This window comes from Phaseolus vulgaris, chromosome 7, assembly GCF_000499845.2.
Source record: "Phaseolus vulgaris cultivar G19833 chromosome 7, P. vulgaris v2.0, whole genome shotgun sequence".
Taxonomy (NCBI): domain Eukaryota; kingdom Viridiplantae; phylum Streptophyta; class Magnoliopsida; order Fabales; family Fabaceae; genus Phaseolus; species Phaseolus vulgaris.
In genome coordinates this window covers 8,953,754-8,975,677 of record NC_023753.2, presented here as the reverse complement: position 1 = coordinate 8,975,677, position 21,924 = coordinate 8,953,754, and the positions used below count along the sequence as shown (strand labels likewise).

At 31.7% G+C, this 21,924-nt stretch overlaps 1 protein-coding gene across 3 annotated transcripts; it reads left to right on the top strand.

The window, feature by feature from the left end:
- Positions 1-10,949: 10,949 nt before the first annotated feature.
- LOC137828669 (receptor-like protein EIX2) lies at positions 10,950-16,361 on the top strand. Of its 3 annotated transcripts, XR_011083942.1 has the most exons (3): positions 10,950-13,683; positions 14,151-14,542; positions 15,967-16,361. XR_011083942.1 is itself a non-coding variant. In XM_068635340.1 (2 exons), the coding sequence occupies exon 1, from the start codon at positions 11,025-11,027 to the stop codon at positions 13,665-13,667; it is 2,643 nt and encodes an 880-aa protein (XP_068491441.1). In that variant the 5' UTR covers positions 10,950-11,024; the 3' UTR covers positions 13,668-13,683; positions 14,151-15,071. The 3 variants fall into 3 exon arrangements, 2 of the variants coding, with proteins under 2 accessions (XP_068491441.1, XP_068491442.1); XM_068635340.1 differs by lacking the exon at positions 15,967-16,361 and having other exon boundaries at positions 14,151-15,071; XM_068635341.1 differs by lacking the exon at positions 14,151-14,542 and having other exon boundaries at positions 10,973-13,683.
- The last annotated feature ends 5,563 nt before the right edge of the window (positions 16,362-21,924 follow it).

The following is a 21,924-nucleotide window of genomic DNA, read 5'->3' as shown; positions in this document are numbered from 1 at the left end:
TGAAATTGATGTCATACATTTGAGATAATGTATGAGTTGTTGTTTGATGGTACATTAAGTATGAAAAGCCTATGTTTAACGAAGATCCTCTGGCTTCACTGATGATGTAAGTCATGTAGACTAAGATATCAGGTGGTGAGAAGCCGAGAGGGAGTTCATACACATCGGATCTCACTGTAGACACTCGGTATTGGATGTCTGAACTTACCCTGATCCTTTTTATTGGATTCGCTGGTAATCTTTGGGCCAGGTGTTAGTCTCTGGTAGGGGCATACTTAATGAGTCTTCCGGAAGATGAAGTGGGATTGAAATGAAATCCAATGATTATGATTGAAAATAAATCCATGTGTGGTCTATATGAATGATGGAATTGGTATTGAAATTTTACATGAAATCATTTAAAGAAATGTTTATAAATTATTAGTCTAAATTGGTTCTATTTCCATGAATTATGTTATGGATTTTCTTTGCACTAGCTTACCCTTGCTTCTCGTGTTGTGTTTGTATTGTGATGATTGTACTATGTACACGAGCAGATGACCATACAGGTGCAGGAGAGCCTTAGAGGTTTCAGAGTTTTATTTTGAGCTATGGATATGTAAATATTTGTATTTCGATAAATCTTAATCATGTATTAGGAATGTTTTGAAAAACTCCAAGTTTGTATAGAATCTGGTAGAACTTTTATTGTAATAGTTATATGTAAATTATGGGGTGTTACATTTAATGGTATCTGAGTGGTTCATCCTTAGGATAACTTGAGGGTAGTGAGTTTATTCTGTTTCTCCTGCGTGTAGATTTTTGTTTAAGTCTAGCCTCAAAACTTAGTTAAAAGTTTCTAATAAGATGTTTGACAAAGTTGTTTTTCTTGAAATCTTGTTTTTGTTCAAGTCAAGTTAATTGTTATGAATAAAGATGAAAGTATTAAGAATGAAAGGAATCTTGATAGAGTGGTAAGGGTGCACACTCATGACTAGATCAAGATTATTTTCTATCTTAATTCTAAGTAGGTAAAGTACATTTTAGAGATAAGTTTTGATTGGTTTTTACTTGTTTCGTATGTTAATTTGTCTTAAAGATGTAGTTGGAAATTTTTAGTAATTTCTAATCCAATTCTTTATGTGCTTAGAAGATGACACGTAGACCACCTACTCCTCCTCCACCAGTAGATATGTCCAACTTAGCTCGGGCAATAGAGATGATGGCAACAGCCTTACAACAACAGAGTGCTACTATGGCACAACAACATCAGACCCCCCTTCATCAATTAGAAACTACTAGATTAGCAGCTGAAGCATCTCAGCTTCATCAACAACCCCATACCTTTAGTTTGGAGAATTTTCTGAGACACAAACCACCCAAGTTTAATGGGAAGGTAAATCCAGATGAAGCAGACCAGTGGGTGAGAGACATAGAAAGAATCTTTGAAGCTACTCAATGCCCTGAAGAGAGAAAGTTATCTTATGCCATCTATATGCTTATTGAAGAAGCTGAGTTTTGGTGGATAGGCATGAAGCAAATGATGGAAGACAAAGGAGAAGATGCCACTTGGGAGAACTTCAAAGTAAGATTCTTGGAGGAGTATTTTCCTGATAGTGTCAAGTATGCAAAAGAAATTGAATTCATGCAGCTGGAACAAGGAAATCTTTCAGTCACTGAATATGCTGCTAGGTTCAAACACCTAGCTAGATTCTACACCCAGACCATGACTGAGGCTTGGAGATATAGAAAGTTTGAGTTTGGGTTGAAGCAAGAGCTTAAAGAAGTGGTGATTCCTATGTCCATTAGAGTTTTTCCTGCTCTAGTGGAGAAAGCAAAAGTAATTGAGAGTTTGAAAAATAGTAGCAGACTTGCTAAGCCTCAAGTGGGAGGACCTTCTAGAAGCACACCCAAATATGAAGATAAAAAGAAGTCTTATTCCAGACCTCAATCCTTCAAGAGTGGAGAGCCTACTTCTCAGTTGCTATCAAATGTCAAATGTTTTAGATGTGGTGGGGAACACATAGTTAAATTTTGTCCTCATCCAATGTCAAACGTTACATGTGATAGATGCCATAGATATGGTCATGCTATGAAGGACTGTCGTACTAGACTTCTAGTCCCAAATATTACTGGAGTGCAGCAAAATAATAATCATAAACCCAGAGCTATTGGTAGAGTTTTTGCCATTAGTGGAGCTAAAGCTTCGCAGTCCGATAGCCTTGTTAGAGGTATTTGTTCTATCTTTGGAACACAATTATCTGTATTGTTTGATTGTGGGGTAACCCATTCTTTTATATCTTTTGATTGTGCTAAGAAACTTAAGTTGCCAGTCTGAGAGTTAGAAATTGAGTTGGTGGTATCTACACCAACAGAAGGTATTATAGTAACTTCTTCCATGTGTGCTGAGTGTCCAGTAATTATAGATGGACAGAGATACAAGATCAACATGATTTGTATACCTCTAAAAGATTTGGAGGTTATATTGGGAATGGATTGGTTGTCTGCTAATCATATCCTTATAGATTGTGGTCGGAAGAAGTTAATTTTCCCTAAATTAGAAAGAATGCAAATTATCTCAGCTCATCAGTTTGAGAGAGAGATACAAGAAGGTGCATAATGTTTTATGCTCATGGCTTGTTTTATAGTGACTGATAAAGTACAAAAAGATATGTTTGTAGTTCAGGAGTTTATGAATGTATTTCCTGATGAGATTCCTAGACTTCCACCTAAAAGAGAGATAGAGTTTGCAATAGACTTGATTCCCGGAGCATGCCCTGTGTCAATTTCTCCATACCGAATGGCACCAACAGAGTTAGCTTTATTGAAGAAACAACTAGAAAACTTATTAGAGAAACAATTCATTCGACCTAGTGTTTCTCCATGGGGAGCTCCAGTGTTATTATTGAAGAAGAAAGATGGTTTGTCACGTTTATGCATAGATTACAGACAATTAAACAAGTTAACAATAAAGAATAAATATCCTTTCCTAGAATTGACGATACGATGGATTAGTTGCATGGGGCAGTTGTCTTTTCTAAAATAGATATGCGCCCAGGTTATCACCAAATTTCAGTGAAAACGGAAGATGTTCAGAAGACTGCTTTTAGATCAAGGTATGGTCACTATGAATTTCTGGTCATGCCATTTGGGGTGACCAATGCTCCAGCTATTTTCATGGATTATATGAATCAGATATTCAAACCTTTTCTTGACAAGTTTGTGGTAGTATTCATAGATGACATCTTGATCTATTCTCGTACAAGGGAAGAACATGTAGAACATCTTAGAACCGTCCTGAACATTTTGAGAGAAAAACAATTATATGCTAAACTTTCAAAATGTGACTTTTGGATGTCAGAAGTACAATTTTGAGGACATGTCATCTCTGCACAGGGAATATCAGTAGATCCTTCTAAAGTGGAGGTTGTACTTCAGTGGGAACGTCCTAAAACAGTTACAGAAATTAGAAGCTTTGTCGAGTTAGCAGGATATTACATGAGATTTATAGAAGAATTTTCTAAAATAATGGCTCCTTTGACCCAATTGACTAGAAAGGATCATCCTTTTGCATGAACTGAACAATGTGAGAGAAGCTTTGAAGAGTTGAAAAGAAGGTTGACTAATGCTCCTGTATTGACAATCCCTGATACCAATCAGTCTTTTGAAGTTTTCTGTGATGCTTCCTATCAGGGATTGGGTTGTGTTCTAATGCAAAATAAGAAAGTTGTTCCCTACGCTTCTCGTTAGTTAAAGGTGCATGAAAGAAACTACCCAACTCATGATCTAGCATTGGTAGCAGTTGTCTTTGCTTTAAAAATATGGAGACATTTTCTTTACGGAGTTATTTTTAATGTGTTCAGTGATCATAAAAGCTTGAAGTATTTGTTTGATCAGAAGGAGTTAAATATAAGGCATAGGAGATGGATTGAATTTTTAAAAGACTATGATTTCCAGCTAATATATCATGCTGGGAAGGCAAATGTTGTTGCAGATGCGTTGAGTCGTAAAACAATACAAATGTCTTCGCTTATGATTAGAAAGCTAGCAATGATTGAAGATTTCAGGAGTATTAATTTGGAGGTTTCCATATCTTCAAATTATATTAGTTGTAATACACTTGTTATAACTAATGAATTTCTGGAGAAGGTGAAGAAGAAGCAGTTGGATCATTAAAAAGTGAAGAACTTCATGGTTTTATTAAATACTGACAAAGCTAAAGACTTTTCTTTAGGAGTGGATGGTATTTTGAGATTAAAAAATAGAATATGCATACCAGAGGATAATGAACTAAAGCAAACAGTGTTATCTGAAGGTCATAAAAGCAAACTCATTTTACATCCAGGAATGACCAAGATGTATTAAGATCTCAAGAAGTCTTATTGGTGGCATGGCATGAAGAATGATGTAGCTAAGTTTGTAGCTGCTTGCTTGACTTGTCAGAAATCAAAGATTGAACATCAACGACCTGGAGGCATGTTAACTCAGTTAGACATTCCAGTGTGGAAGTGGGACAATATCTCAATGGATTTTGTTACCCACTTACCACGTACTTTGCGGAAGCATGACTCTGTTTGGGTCATAGTGGACAAGCTGACAAAGACGACACACTTCCTACCTATAGACTTGAGAATCTCTATGCGGAAGTTGGCCCAGATTTACATAGATGAAATAGTCAGATTGCATGGTGTACCCTCCAGCATAGTTTCAGATAGAGATCCCAGATTCACCTCAAGATTCTGGAAAACACTTCAAGAAGCCTTGGGGACTAAACTCAGACTTAGTTCAGCATACCATCCTCAGACTGATGGACAATCAGAGAGAACTATCCAGTCCTTAGAGGATTTGCTTAGGACTTGTGTTTTAGATCATTTGGGCAGTTGGGATGAAATTCTACCACTGGTAGAGTTCACTTACAATAACATTTACCAAGCTAGCATAGGAATGGCTCCTTTCGAGGCATTGTACGGAAGAAAGTGCAGGACACCTCTGTGTTGGTTTCAGGATGGTGAGAGTGTGTTAATTGGACCAGAATTAATACAACAAACCAATGAGAAAGTCAAAATGATTCAGGAAAGATTGAAAACATATCTTAGCAAGCAAAAATCTTATGCAGAACAAAGAAGAAGACCATTAGAATTCTCTACGGGTGAGCATGTCTTTTTGAGAGTTACACCGTTCACTGGTGTAGGAAGAGCACTCAAATCCAAGAAATTGACAACTAAGTTTATAGGACCTTACCAAATTCTTCGGAGAATAGGCCCTGTGGCTTATGAAATTGCTTTGCCTCCTCCTTTAGCTAACATTCACAACATTTTCCATGTATCCCAGCTAAGAAAGTATGTACCTGATCCTAGCCACATTCTAGAGTCTGATTCCATCTAGGTGAAAGAAAATCTATCATTTGAAGTGAAGCCAATCAGAATTTTAGACTCACAAGTGAAACAACTTCGTGGAAGAAGTATTCTCATGGTGAAATTTTTGTGGGATCTCATATCTAGAGACTCCACTTAGGAAATAGAAGAGAAGTTACAAGCATCATACCCTAATCTCTTTCTTGGTAAGTTCATTTTCGAGGACGAAATTTTTTGTAGTTGGAGATAATGTAACAACGTTTATTTTAAAAAAAAGCTACAAACCCCCTGTGCCTTCATTTTTCTTTCTCTCTCTCTCTCTCTTCATATTCTCTTCTCTCCCTCTCTCTTAATTTTCTCTCCCAATCTTCATCTATTTTAGAATATGATCATACCACGTTGTAGCTGAGAAGTTAAGGAACATTTCTACCCGATCAGATTTTCAAACAGAGTAAGTTCATATTTACTCTAAATATCCTTTGTTCTCTGTTTTTCCTTAGGATTTAGTCATCAATCTTGGTGGAGTCAGTTGAGAAGTTTAATCCTCTCAACTTATTCTATTATATACTGAGTTTTTGTTCTGTTTGGATAACTTGCATTAGGCCCGTAAATCTTGAAGCTTATCCAGACTGTGGGGAATAAAATTATAGAAGTTTCTTGGAAAGCAAGCAATTGAGGTAAGGGAAGCTAAATTTAATTTTTAATAGTACCCTAGGCTAGAAGATCTGGATGTGGAAGGGACGTGGTCCCTCCCAAAATTCAATTTCTCTTGCAGGGATGTTATTTGTTTATATATTGTGTGTTTGTTTATATATTATTTAAACTTTATAAATATTATATTTTGATAGTTTGAAAGTTAAATATTGTTTTGATGTTGGACAAGTTCTTGAATGGTATAAATTTTTTAAATGTTATCTGGTTGAATGATATGTATTATATATGAATGATGTAAATTGTATGAAATTGATGTCATACATTTGGGATAATGTGTGAGTTGTTGTTTGATGGTACATTAAGTATGAAAAGTCTATGTTTAACGGAGATCCTATGGCTTCACTGATGATCTAAGTCATGTAGACTAAGATATCAGGTGGTGAGAAGCCAAGAGGGAGTTCATACACACCGGGTCCCACTGTAGACACTCGATATTGGATGTTTGAACTTACCCTGCTCCTTTCTATTGGATTCGCTGGTAATCTTTGGGTCAAGTGTTAGTCTCTAGTAGGGGCATACTTAATGAGTCTTCTGGAAGATGAAGTGGGATAGAAATGAAATCCAATGATTATGATTGAAAATAGATCCATGTGTGATCTATATGAATGATGAAATTGGTATTGAAATTTTACATGAAATCATTTAAAGAAATGTTTATAAATTATTAGTCTAAATTGGTTCTATTTTCATGAATTATGTTATGGATTTTCTTTGCACTAGCTTACCCTTGCTTTTCGTGTTGTGTTTGAACTGCGATGACTGTACTATGTACACGAGCAGATGACCATACAGGTGCAGGAGAGCCTTAGAGGTTTCAGAGTTTTATTTTGAGCTATGGATATGTAAATATTTGTATTTCTATAAATCATAATAATGCATTAGGAATGTTTTGAAGAACTCCAAATTTGTATAAAATCTGGTAGAACTTTTATTGTAATAGTTATATATAAATTATGGGGTGTTACATTTCGAATCTAAATTTGTAAGTTTTATTTATTAATCATTTAAATCAATGAGATACTAAAATTGATTTTTTTTATTACGTAAGAACATGTGTTCTTTGGAGTTCTTATATAAGAATGATTCTTGCACCACGTAAGTCATATGAATATGCTTTGATCTAATAAATATATATATATATATATATATATATATATATATATATTACTAATTTTAATAATGTGTTTTTTCATGTAAAAATGTTTAATAATTAAGAAACATAAAAAAAAATCCGAATTAGTATTATTGTAATGTTCCCAGTTGCCTTATCAAATTAACATGTCACGAAGTTTACATAACCTTTACATAATCATTATAATCATAGTATGATATCATAAAATATTATCCATTTTTTTATATAGGAATTTTCAAATATAATATCATCAAAACAAAATATCAGAAGAAACAAAAGAAAAAATCAATCATCTTCACTTTAGAGTCCCATAACCTACAAGATCATCTCCTCACATACAACACACGCATATTTTGTAAAAAAAAAACACCAACAATAAAAAAAAGGTAAGCTAATGATAATTAAAACTTTCGATAAAACTTTATATTTTAATCATTCAATAAAAATTATATGAATTATCACAATTCATTCATTCCAAATATATTAAACAACCAAGTGCATGTAAATATCTCATGTTTCACATTAGTCATACCAAAATTCACTGACATCCATATAACAGACACTTGACTCTACTTCTGGAAGACCCGTGTATTGATTCAGACTCAGAGATCTACACATCATACTACTCCCGTTGTGAAATCTACACAACCATATATACATATGAATCAATTCAACCAACTATCTCGTACAAGGTTAATTCATATGATCTTCCAGACCAGATTATTTTTCAAACCGTAAACATAGTTATACGAACCTCCTTCGACTCTCACCACCTGATAATCTTCATCTATATGAATCCAGTATACCAAGTTAGAGTATCAGATCCTAACAATTTCCACACAATATTTCTTGTCCTGAAAATATTATGGCTCAATCACATTCTACATAATTCATATTTCAACTTATTTTTCAACATAATCATTCAATCACACAATCACACAAAATTATAATTTAAAACAATTAGAAAATATCAACAATAATCACGTAACATTAAAATCTCACAAATCAATTAAATAAATTGTTTTAAAACAAGTATAGGCCTTTGAAAGTTGTAATCACTTCCAATTTACAAAATGATAAATTTTCAAAAGATTCAATTCAATTCTATAGTCTTAAGAAAATAATAAAAAAAGGTAAATAAGCAAAATAACAAATATTGTCAAAATAGCTCGAGTTAATGAAACTAGGTCTTAAGCTCAGGAAAAATCTGCTTAGCACATGGATTTTGACTTGAGCAAATTTGAGATACAGAACACCCAAAAATTGCAGCTCAAATTTGCTTAGCACGGGACAAATTTCACTAAGTGGATTTGAGGTCGAGAGCACCTCAAAACTGCACCTTAAATCTGCTTAGCGCATGACAATTTTGCTGAGCGAATTTGATTTTGTGATCTCTCTTAAATCTGCATGTAAAATTTCTTAAGCGCGTGGAAAAACACTGAACGAATTTGGGATTGAAAGCACCCTAAACTCTGCATGTCCAAATTCGCTTAGCACATGGAAATTCTGTCAAGCGAATTTGAGACCAAAAGTAGGTATACCTCATTTTAAAATCCAAATTGTCAAATAAAAACTAAGATTAAACTTCGTAATGCATATCACAATCAATTTGAATCATCAACCACTTCTCCAATTGCTGATAAAAAAACCACTTATCCAATTGTTTAAAATTTTCAATCTTTTTCATAAATTAACATCTATTTCAATAAAAAAAAAAAGCACACCATGTTATCCCAAAGATCTAGAGACGTAAATTAAGTTATCCAAACATCACCAAATTTCAATATAAGGTTAAGAGGAACATTTTTCTCAAATGACCTCACCAAGATTAATGATAAAATCATGGAAAAAAATAGAAAACAATGAATCTTTAAACTAAAAAGGAATTTACTCTGTTTAAATTTCTGATCGAATATGATTGAGTTATTGGGAGATAGAACCAAATTATGAAAAAGATGAAATATGAAAGTGAAATATTTGAGAGAATGGAGAGAAAATGAGAAAAAGAGAGAAAAATGGGGTTGTTATGCGTTTTGGCAAGAGGGGATTACAATTTAATTTAATATTGTAATGCTAACAAAAATTTATTATTTGTAATTAAATAAATCAATTCTTTTATTAAGTCTAGAAAGTTACACGGGTGATAAATTTCCAACGAATACCTTGTTTTTGTTCCATCCACGGCGAAAAGTTTGGTCATTAGTGATGTGTGGAAATTTGGAAAGTATAGTGGCAGCAAATGATCCTTATTATTTCCCTTATACTATTATAGGTCTATCATTCCGTAAGGTGATATCGGTTATTAGAAATATGCGAAAGTTCACTTTTTTATTATTATGATTATAAAAAATAAAAAATAATTTTATTATAATTATTAAAAGAATTATTTAATTAATTTATAAAAAAATATTCAAAAAAATAATTATTTTTTATAATTTGATTATAAATAATTACTTAAATTTAGAAAATACTTACCAAATGTAGAAAAATGACAAAAATAAATTATATAAAAAAAAATTAAATAATTGATATTAAATTAGATATCAATTTAAAAATTATTTATTAATAATAAAAATTAATTTATATATTAATAATTTTTTTTGTTTTTTAAATAGTATCTAATTTAGTTAGAATAAAAAATAATTATATTTTATTTTTAAAATTAATTTTTATTTTATAATTTTTTAACGGTATATGAATAGGACGTTGGGTATGGGAATGGAGATAAGTATGTAAAAAAATTTCTCGTCGTCTCTATCTCAATACTCGTCTCATATTTAATTTATTAATTAACCTTTTAGATTAATTTTTTTAGTCTGGTAGCTTACTTCTAAAACATACGTTTAATATTTTTATCCTTATTTTCTTATAGAATTACACCATAAATGAAAATAAATAATATCAAATTTTCATTTTCTTAAATCCTTTAAAAATGTCTTAATACAAACGTCTTCTTTGGTGCATGATCCAAAATCGTTTTCTGGTGGAGATTGCCATTGATTGGTTGGGCAGATTGCGAAGAAATTTCTTATCGAAATCATGCAAACCTAAATACAAGTCCTTGAACACAAATATTTATTTGTGACTGGTTTTTATAAATTTTTTTTCGTATTTTTATCTTATTTAACTAATTTTTTATTTAATGAAGTATAATAAATTAAAAGTGTTTTTATTATATAATTATTGTACCAATCGGAATCGGACGAGAACTAGAAGTTTCGTTACTCGGTTCCGACCGATCGACATATTTAAAATGCATTGGGATAAAAAAAAATTAACAAGTCTAAACATAAACTAGGTAATATACCCTTAATTACGACCGAGACGTTAATTTTGAGCCAAATTGATCCATTATAAGCATATAAATACATAACTTTTGAGAAGAAAAAAAGTACGTCATTATTACATACCGAACACCAAATGTCAAATACTTATTTGAACTTTCGAAGAGTTTGATGGAGCAGAGGAACAAAAGCAGAAAAAGGAAAATTAAGCCAAATAAACCAATAAACCCGAAGTGGAAGAAAAAGAATATACTGATCGAACCATAATGAATTGTTGAACTCTTAAGTGTTCTCTCAACCACCCTTTTATTCGAAAACAATTATAATAATATACAAAAATTAAAATATTTTCATAAAAATAATATATATTTATATCAAACTTTTGAATTGTCTTCATTTTTTTATTATTAAAAAGAGATGTGGACATGCAATTGTATATCCAACGCCGGTAATAGATAAGAAAGATTTGTTGAAGAAACTCTAACCAATTTAAATATAAGTATCCTCTGAATGAAGTTAAAACCATCCTAGCCCTAGTTTGCCCCTTCATCTCTGGTACCAATGAATGCCTTTTCCTCTCAACATGCAATCATTTTGGCATGGTTACTGTGCACACTCATGCTAAATACTGGCACGTGCAATAACTTCACTATTGGTTGTAACCAGAAAGACAAGTTGGGTCTCTTGAACTTCAAGCAAAGAGTAATAGACCTGTCAGGTGTGCTCTCTTCGTGGAATCCTGATCAAGATTGTTGTCAGTGGAGAGGAGTTAACTGTGATCACATCACCGGTCGAGTCACTAGGCTTAATCTCCCATGTTCTACAACACTTCCAACTTACATTGACAAACCAGATAAATCACATTGTCTCTCAGGTTCTATTCACCTATTCTTATTGTTGGTGGAGTTGGAATTTCTGAATTACTTGAATTTGAGCAATAATGACTTCTTAGCTCTTCAATTTGATTCTATACATCAGAATTGTCATAACCTATCTGTAGTTTCTCATTTTCATCGGTGTGTCAACTCTTCTTTTCTTGGTTATCTTAATCTATCATTTAACGACAATCTTGCCATCAATAGTCTTCAGAGGCTTTCTCGCATTTATTCCTTGAAATATCTCAACCTGAGTGGAATTGATCTTCACAAGGAAACTAACTGGCTTCAACCACTCACTATGCTTCCATCACTTTCAGAACTCATGATGTCTGATTGTCAACTTAAGGACCTTAGTCCATCTCTTCAATATGCCAATTTTACTTCACTAAATGCTCTTGATCTTTCTAACAATGAATTTAGCTCAGAGTTGCCTAAATGGTTATTCAATCTTAGTTCTTGTATTTTTTTTTTAGAATTTGGGAGAAATTCTTTAAGAGGCAAATTACCTGAGGCGTTATTAAATCTTCAACAGCTAGAATTCTTGAACTTCGAATTTAATGACCTGGATGGACCCATTCCTTATTGGTTTGGAAAATTTCAATATCTAAAATATCTTATTATTGGAGGGAACATGTTTTCTGGATCCATCCCCCCAAATTTGGGAAATCTATCATCCTTAATTGCCTTGAGTGTTAGCTCAAACCAATTCACAGGAACTGTGTCTGAGAGAAATTTTGCCAAATTGTCAAAATTAAAGGCATTAATTATATTTTCTTCACCACCATTAATCTTTGATTGTGACTCCCATTGGGTTCCACCTTTCCAACTTGAACGATTGTTTCTCAGATTTGTAGGTCCTAACCTTCCAAAGTGGTTGTATACACAAAGATATCTTGAACGTTTATCTATTTCTGATTCATCATTTGTGGCCCAAAGCAAATTTTGGAATTTTGTATCAAGAGTGAGTGAATTTGATTTAAGCCATAATTTGATAGTTGGGAACCTGTCACATAATGTGTTGTTGAACTCTTCATTCGTCAGTCTATCATCAAATAGTCTAAAAGGTTCCCTGCCTCGATTATCATCAAATGTGACGATTTTCGATGTATCGAACAATTCATTATCTGGAACAATTTTTCCTCTCTTGTGTAATCATAAGATGTTGAATGGAAAAGGCAGTTTGATCTACTTAGACATCTCTCGTAATCATCTATCTGGAGAGCTTACAAATTGTTGGAAGAATTGGAAATCATTGACTCATGTTAACTTGGGAAGCAATAGTCTCACTGGCAAGATACCATCGTCAATGGGCTCCTTAGTTAGTCTTGCCTCACTACATTTGCATGATAATAATCTCTATGGCACGATTCCTACCTCGCTACAAAATTGTCACTCTCTATTGATCTTTAATGTGCGTGAAAATAACTTATCAGGAAATATACCACATTGGATACCACATGATGCTAGAGCTCTCCAACTAAGGTCTAATAATTTTAATGGTAACATCCCAACACAAATTTGTCAAATATCTTCCCTCATTATTTTGGATATTGCTGACAACATAATCTCTGGACATATACCAACCTGCCTGCATAATATAACATATTTAGTTTTTAACAATGCTTCAGAGAGCAGCCTTTCTTTATCATTTCCTTTTTCTGGTTCGGTCACATACTTCTACCACGACAGTCTTGAGCTGATTACAAAAGGTCGAGTATTCGAATACGGTAAAAATTTGCACTTTATGACCTTAATTGACATGTCAAATAACAATTTGTTTGGAACAGTACCTCCCCAAATGTTCAACCTCATTGGATTGTGCTCTTTGAACTTGTCTCACAATAAATTAATGGGGAAACTACCATATGAGATTGGCAACATGAGAAGTTTGGAGTCCTTTGATCTTTCAGCAAACCAATTTTGGGGTGAAATTCCTCAAAGCTTGGCCAATTTGTTCTTTCTCGAAGTCTTAAACCTATCATTTAACAATTTCAGTGGCAAAGTTCCATCTGGGACACAACTTCAGGGGTTTGATGCAGTGAACTATATTGGCAATCCTGATCTTTGTGGACCTCCACTTCCCAAAATCTGCTGGCAGGATGGTGAACATAAAGACTCAAAGCTAATAGATGAAGATGAGGATAAAGATGAATTTTTGTCATGGTTTTATATTGGAATAGAGTCTGGATTCGTCACTGGCTTTTTGGGAGTCTCTTGTGCCCTTTTCTTTAATAGAAAATGGAGGCATGTTTACTTCAAGTTTCTTTATAATATGAGAGATCGACTTTATGTCATGGTGCTCATCAAAATAAATTCCTCTGGTTGAGTTCAGACATATACTGGTGAGTCAAGCCATGCAGTTCAAATATTTCTTTAAACTTCATCATCTCTTTGTTATAAATCATAAATGTTCTCATTTCATTCGCGTTACATGTCTCAAAATGATGAAACATTTTTCATTTTACAACATTTCCATTTTACAACATTTCCATTTTAAGACCACCAATTACATTTGGGATTAGTTTTTAATATTTTAATTTTAATTACAAAAAATTGCGAAAAAAAGAAGAAGTAAAATTAAGAGTAGAAACATTATTTCGCGGATATTCTACGATGAATTGAACATTTAAATTTTAATGACAAACACTTTTTAAAAAATAAGGATAAAAATATAATTTAATTAAGGATATTCTATGATGCATTAAAAATGTGAAGGTAACAAATATTATAGATAAGTCCACTCAAAGCTTCTATGCATTTTGATTTGTTTCACTTTGGTGATAATGCGTTTATTATGTTATATCTTTAGGGCTTTATCATTTGTGAAAAGAAACAAGTCATCAAGTGAAGGTAAGAGAAGAGCTATTGTAAGTGAAATTTGGAATCATAGGAATAATGTTGTCTTTAAGAATGGGCGAGTAGATCTAGTTGAGGTCTTTACTATGGTACAAAGGAAGACTTGGTCTTGTGTTACTGTAAAAGAAAGATTGGTTGATTTCTCTTATTCAGACTGGTGTTTGGAACCTCTTTGCTGTATGAGTTATCTGAGAGATTGATGTTTGGTGATTCATATTTAACATTTTTTGTCCAAGTTTGGAAGTTTGTGGTGTGTTTTGTGTAGGGATTTTTTTTTTTTGGCTTCTGATTCTACTTGGCAAGGTTGAGCTAATGGTTTTGATCTCGGGTTACAGTAAAGAAAAGGTTATTTGTTCTATCCCACTCAGTTTGGTGTTGGAATCTTTATGATGTATGAGTTTTGAGAGATGGATGTTTGGTGATTATAGTTATGATTTGGCCACATTTGAAAGTCGTGGTGTACTTTGTGTAGGTTCATTTTGGTTTTTTGGTTCCCTCTCGTAGGGTCGGTTTGTTGGTTTAGACATTTGGATGTTTGGCGTACTTTTGGTTACTGGCAAAGTTCTTGTTTAGTTGTTGGTTTTTGTGTCCTAATTATTAGAGGGTGCGTGCACCCCTGAAGTGCCTCATTTTATTTTATTTATTCTTGACTAATAAAAAAAATTAAATTAAGCTACAATGACAACCACTTCCAGCACTAAGAAGCTAAGTATCTAGATTTTTTTATTATAGATGTTGTATTTGTTGCTTTGAGAAACCATTTTTGCCTGGTTTTGTTATTGTTCTTTTCTCTCTTTTTCATTTGTTTTATGTCGAGTATTGTGTGTGAGAGAGTGTTAATAATTGTGGTTTGGAAAGATATTATTTTACACCATCTCTTTTATTTTATATCCACTTGACAATTATTATTTATAATAAAATATTATATTACAACAATAAAATAATTATAAAAATAATGTTATAATAAAATAATAATTTATAAAGTTGTAGTTTTAATGCAATAGAAAGGTGGAAGTTTCAAAATATCACGACTCTTCTTTTAATATAAGGTCCTTATATGTTAACACCATCCACAGTAAAATATTTTATCAATAAATTAATATTTTAATTATTTTTTAATTTAAAATATTATTATATTATTATAATAGTTTGTTAAGAAGTGTATGTATGTTACTTTTTGGGTGTTAAAAGAAACCTTTTTCTTTAATATAAATTTTTCTGTATGTCAAATTCTAGTTATATGTAATAAAAAATAAAGATAAAACAAATTCTTTGATTTTTTTTTGTCCTATGCTAACATTAGAGTAATATAGTTTAAAAAAAAATTGATTGATTTAATATCTTACTTATTTCGTTTTTTTTATATCATTTGATAGATTCTACTCAGAATTAACTTTAGAGCAATGAGACACATTTTTTTTTTATTGAGACTTCATAAAACTAACTTTTGAGAAATGAGATATATTTATCTTATTCAAACTTTAAATCTCATTCTAAATGAAGAATTTTACCATTAGCCTAAAAAACCATTTAAACAATATAATTACACTATACCTAATTTCTCCTCCCAAATGTTTGGCCTCACTCGATTGTTCTCCTTGAGTTTGTCCCACAATAGTTTAACGGGGAAAATAACAAATGAAATTGGCAACATGCAAAATTTGGAGTCCTTGGATTTTCCAGTAATAATTTTTGGGGTGAAATTCCTCATGACTTGTCCAGTTTATCCTTTTTGAGTTACTTAAACCTGTTCTTCAACAATTTGACAGGCCAAATACCGTTAGACACACAAATGCAGGGGTTCAATGTCCTCAGCTATATAGACAATCGTGATCTTTGTGGACCTCCACTTACAAAAAGTTGCTCGCAGAATATGAAGCCTAAAGACACAAAGCCAACACACACTAATGCAGAAAAGCAAAACGAGTGCGACTATTTTACATTTATAAGGGCGGCTATATAACCACATTTGATGAACACGCATTTGTAAATGGAATAGATAAGAAGGCGACTATATATATATAGCCACATTCGTAAATTTGATTTATAAATGCGACTATTTACATAGCCGCATTTATAAATCGCATTTACGAGAGGCGTTTAGGGTTTCTTTTATTTTTCGCTGTTGATTGAGTTTCTAATCAAAGTTCTCAACTTTGATCTTTTTCAAAGAGCATGGTCATTATTTTAGCATTTCTTTTGATCTCTTGGTGCATATTATACATCTTCGTATTTCATCCCAATGGAAGTCCAAAAAACGCAAATAAAAATCTCTAATGAAATGCAAATATATGACGGAGCAAGGCGATAACAACGACGAGGAAGGCACAACAAAAAGCGTAAACAAAAACCTTCCCAAGCATGACCTTAGCAATGACATAAGACAAAACATAAGAGAACTGCAAAACATACAAAAATCAATGGTGAAGAAGAAGAGAGGAAGATAATGCTTACCGATGGCACGAAGACAATGCAAAGAAGAGAGGAAGAAAAGAGGAAGCACATAAGAAAAACGAAGCACGAGAGAAAGGAGAGTATCAAAACGTAAGTGACGCGTTTCTGAATTAGGGTTAAAAGGGTTTTAAGAAGGCAACTATTAGTAAAGCCGCACTTGTAAATCAAGTGTTTGGATTTACAAGGGCGGCTATTTGTACAACCGTCATTTTAAATCAAAACGCTTTGATTTACGAGGGCGGAGCAACCGCCCTTGTAAATCAAAACGCTTTGATTAACAAGGGCGACTATACAAATAGTCGTACTTACGCTTTCATACTTTCTTCCTCTTCTTTCGCTTTTTTCGATGTTCTTGCTCTCTGTTCCTCTCTTCTACGAGCTGCATTGTCTTGTTTTCATGTCATTGTAAGTTCGTTCGAACTGTGCTTCTTTTTCTTGTTTTCGTGTCATTGTTAAGTTCGTTCGTTTCTCTTACTTTTTTTGTTTCTTGCATTGGTCAAAATATTGTTTCATTGCCTTCGCGTTTCATTTCTCCCTCGCTCTGTCGCTGCTGCCGCCACTGTTGTTGTCGCTTCCGTGCCACTCTCAACGTTGCCTTCACGCACATGGTTGGTGTTTTAGACTTTTTTGAATTTGTTTATTTTTTATTTATTATAATTTGAATTTTTTAAAATTTATATTATTTTGTATTTATTATTAATTTATATGTTAGTTGTTAGTTTTAGAATAGAATTTTCGTGTTGGTATTGAGTTCGAGGGTGTTCTACCCTGGACAATTGATACGTGCTGGTTTTGAGTTTGGGGGTGTTCGACCCTGGACAAACGTGTGAGATAGAACACTTATTGGAAACACTTGAATGACTATTACAGAATATAATGGATCAAAATTGGATTAATTTTCTTCGCATAAGTGATGAGTATGAAAAAGGAGTAGAAGAATTTATACAATTTGCGCAACGTAACACGAATAATATTTGTCATGATGGAGCAAAGATCAGGTGTTCGTGCGTTAACTATTTGAATGGAATGATATAGTTAAAATAATGAGGAAACACCTTTTATGTGATGGGTTTCTTCGTTCTTATACAACTTGGACATGACATGGTAAAATATTAAATTTACCTCGTGTTTCTGTAACTGAAAAATAAATTGATTTATTTGAAAACGAACAGATTTATTTTGGGACTGTTTATGTTTGAAAACATTTATAACAGCCAAGTTAATCACGAGATTATGCAGATTGATTTTCCAGATACACACACTGATTTTAGGAGTATATTATGAAACACACAAAACAGTGACCTTCAATTTTATAGGCAAGTGATAAAGGTTCAATTATTAGCTTGACAATCAATTGGGTAACCTATCACAATCAACCTGTTCCAATTGTATTTAACAGATAATATATCTTCTTCACATAACCAAGCTGATTTTCCAGAAAATAAGAACTGTATAAACAAGCCTAGAAAGAACAAATTTATTTTTAATTGAACAGATTCAATTTCTGGCAGATTAACAGATAAGCGTGAATTAGAGTGCAGAGATTAAGGGAGAATGAACACCAAGCAATTATACTGGTTCACTCCAATGAGCTACATCCAGTCTTCACTTAAACCAAGGTGAAATTCACTAAATCACAATTCAAACAACCACAAACACCACTGTTCTTGAACCCTACAAGAACTTTGGTACACTTGCTGAAAAACACTATTTCAGCACACACACTCTTCAAGAAACCCTATCAAGAAGAGATTACAACCACACTTTTACAAGAAATGAAATGTGAAACGAATACACCTGATAGAGGATGCAGAAATCTGCCTTAACCCAGTAGAACAGATCGCTTAAACAGTAGCAACACCTCGCACCAAGCTTTAGAACCAAACAAGAACAAGCACACTTTTGATTTTGGAAATCTTTCAAGAACAAATGCTAATTCTTTGTAAATCCTTAATTCTCTGATGCAAAACTTGTTTTTTTTTTCAATTGTATTATCAACCTTTAAACGCAGGAACAAGCTTTCTTTTTATAGAAAAAACAACTTATAACAAATTTTCAAAAAACAGTTAAAGCTGTTATAAAAAGAACAGATTGAAAATAAAATGAACATATTTATTTTCAAAAGCAGTTAGAGAATTTGTTATGTGAAGGAGACTCAGTCAACCATTATGGTGTAGGGACAAAACGAAAAACCGTTTAAGATAGACATGGCACCAGAGTCAAAAAGAATCTATTCATTTACATATGAACAGATTTATTTTTCAAAACGATAACAGAAAAGACTTAACTATTAAAACACAGTCGTTTTGAAAGAGTGAAGACTTAGTCAAAATACTTGATGCACAAAATCTGATTTTCACAAGACTTAGCCAAAGCATCAGTTTAAAAAAGAATCTGTTTAATTAGAAAAGAACAGATTTATTTGTATGCAGTAAAGGTGTTTTTTGCAAAACATGTGAAAAACAGTTTAAGAAATTTTGTTCTTGCTCTTATCACATGGTCAGGGGTTAAGAGGTGAGTTACTCAGCAAAAAAACCTACTCTTAAACAACCTCTAAACTCTACCTAAGACATTCTTAAAGCAAATGTAAATATACATGACATGTACACAAATGTCTTCATCAAACACATGTCTTGAAGGGCGACAACCATCTTCAACAGTATAAAGTATAAAAAGATACATGCATAAAGGCTTAAGCAATAGCAAAAGTGGGAGAAAAATAAATTGCATAAAACATCTTTCAAAATCTTCCAATACTCAACCCTAATATCAAATAATTTATAGCTATTTTTAAAATAGTATTTAGTTGGTAGTGAGATTATTTTTTCAAATGAGACCATTAACATAAATATTTATTTATAATTAACTATAAACTTTGGTAATTATTTAATTCATCAAATTATCACAATTTTTTTTATCATATTAATTAAATTACTTACAAATTTTCCACTTAATTTTTTTACCATAATTCAAATAATATTAATTGATCTCTAATTCTCTACCTTTCCTTTTTTTATTTTTTTTTGTGCTGAAAATTTGATAAAACTTAATTCTCTAATTCTCATGTTGTTTTACTAAATGGTTTTCTTGTTGCACCAATTATCTAACTAGTTATTTTTTACACTTCTTTAATCCACCTTACAATTTTAGAAGTATCACTTTGAAAGACACGATGACAAAGAAAATAAAATCTCTCATAGATAAAGTCATAAAATTTAAAATGTAAGATTAATTCATTTTTTTAAATATTTTTAGAAAAGATCTTCATAAATTAAATTTAAAAATAAGTTAAGAAAAATAATTCTAAATTAATTTACAAACTCAGTAAATTTGTTCCTATCTATTAACATTAGATTATTATTACTCACTTAAGAAGCTTAATACCGGAAAGAATTTTACTAGAAAAATAAATTACACTTCTTATTCAGGAGTGGTTTTGGTTTGTATGTTAATTTTGTGAATATTGTAGTATAACACAACTTTATATATTTTAATATAATAAAAACATTTCAAGCATCAATCTGATTCTTGTATAAATTTATTTAAATATGTTAAAAATGGTAGATGTTAATTTTATTTTCAATATTTGATTATATATATATATATATATATATTTAGTGATTCATCTCTATTGAAAGATAAAGTGTTACAAGAGATTCGATAGAAGTATACAACGATTTTTTTTTATGTATTTACTCTCAATGATTAGAGTTAGCTAACAATTTTATATGGACTTGAACGTAATAATTTTTAGTAAAGTTTATAATTATTTATGTGTTAAATTGTCAAGATTTTATTTTGAAAATATTTGCTTGAGAACTATGCTTATTGTACAGGGTATGTTATACAAGTAGAAAAATGAATATATCACAATTTTATTTTAAAAAAAATACACTTTCTATGACGGTTATTATTAAACCTGTTATAAAAAATATTACTTTTTATAACTGATTTGTCTTTAACCATCATAGAAAGTAACACATTCTATAACGATGAAAACATTATTTGTCATAAAAATAATATATTTATAGTTAAAATATTAGATGTCATAAAAAATAACATATTTTATGACGGTTCTTTAAATCTAACATAGAAAACAAATTTCTATGGTCATTATAAAAAGTACAAACTTTCTATGTTGCATGTATCTATAACGAATCTAAAATCGACATAAAAATATTTGTTTTAACCGTTATTAGAAGTGTTTATTTCATTAGTAATTTTTATCTAAATAACATTTAATATATAAAAGTAGTTATTATTTAAAAAGAATTATATTGAAAATAAAAAAATAAATCATAAGTTATTATCTTATATGTAAAAAAGTATTACATATGTTATTTAAGTAAGTAAAAAATAATATATTTTGTTTGACCCTATAAAACAACAATATAACATCAAAATTTTAAAAGTAACAAAAATGTTTGCAGTCTTTAAAAAAAAAATAATATGTATAAAGACTTAAAAAATATATTTAAGTTAATTATTTTATATTAGTTTTAAACTATGTAAAAATATAAAATAAAAAGTTTTGATATAAAGTATCACAAGAAAGGGAAGTTCGTGTATATATATATATATACTACTAGAAAAATGAAATATTTTATGGGCCAAAAGCGGACGCAACAGACCAAAAATGGATGCATAAACGTTGGATTTTCGTTGGTCAGCAGTTCCACGTAAAAAGCTTGGAAGCAAATCAAAATTAGCATGGGTCAGCGAGTTCGACGCACATTGCGTGGGCCAAACCTACGCAAAACGGACGCAAAATAAAATATCGCCTATGCGTCGGTTTGGTCGACGAAATGACTAAAAAAAATAAAAATAATATCAGATGTTGCGTGGGCCTAACCCACGCAAAAGCCTACACAAAGATTAAATAATATTAAAAAAAGTTGGTGTGGGCCAAAGGCCGACGCATAAAAGGATTAAAAATAATAATTTATTTTGTTTTCTAGCTAGTTTATCCTGTAAACAATAAATACCAACCAAATCACATTCATGTGGATTGTAAATATAATATTAATTCAACATAATCAATGGACATATCACATAACATCAAACATTCATTCACAAGAACAAAGAAGGGTGTAGCTAGGTTGGTTCATTCACAATATCTTCTTCTTTCAACACTTCTACATTTTCAACAATTTTCAAGGAGTTTGTGGCCACAAAATAATTTACAAGCTGCACCTTCAATTAATTTCTCTTGCACTCCAAAATTCTACATTTAAAGTCCAAAATCCTACATAACCGACATTCATCTTTATCCA

What these genes read in the sequence shown, in the direction of transcription:
- LOC137828669 (XM_068635341.1), top strand. Translation starts at nt 11,025, where the DNA reads ATGAATGCCTTTTCCTCTCAACATGCAATCATTTTGGCATGGTTACTG.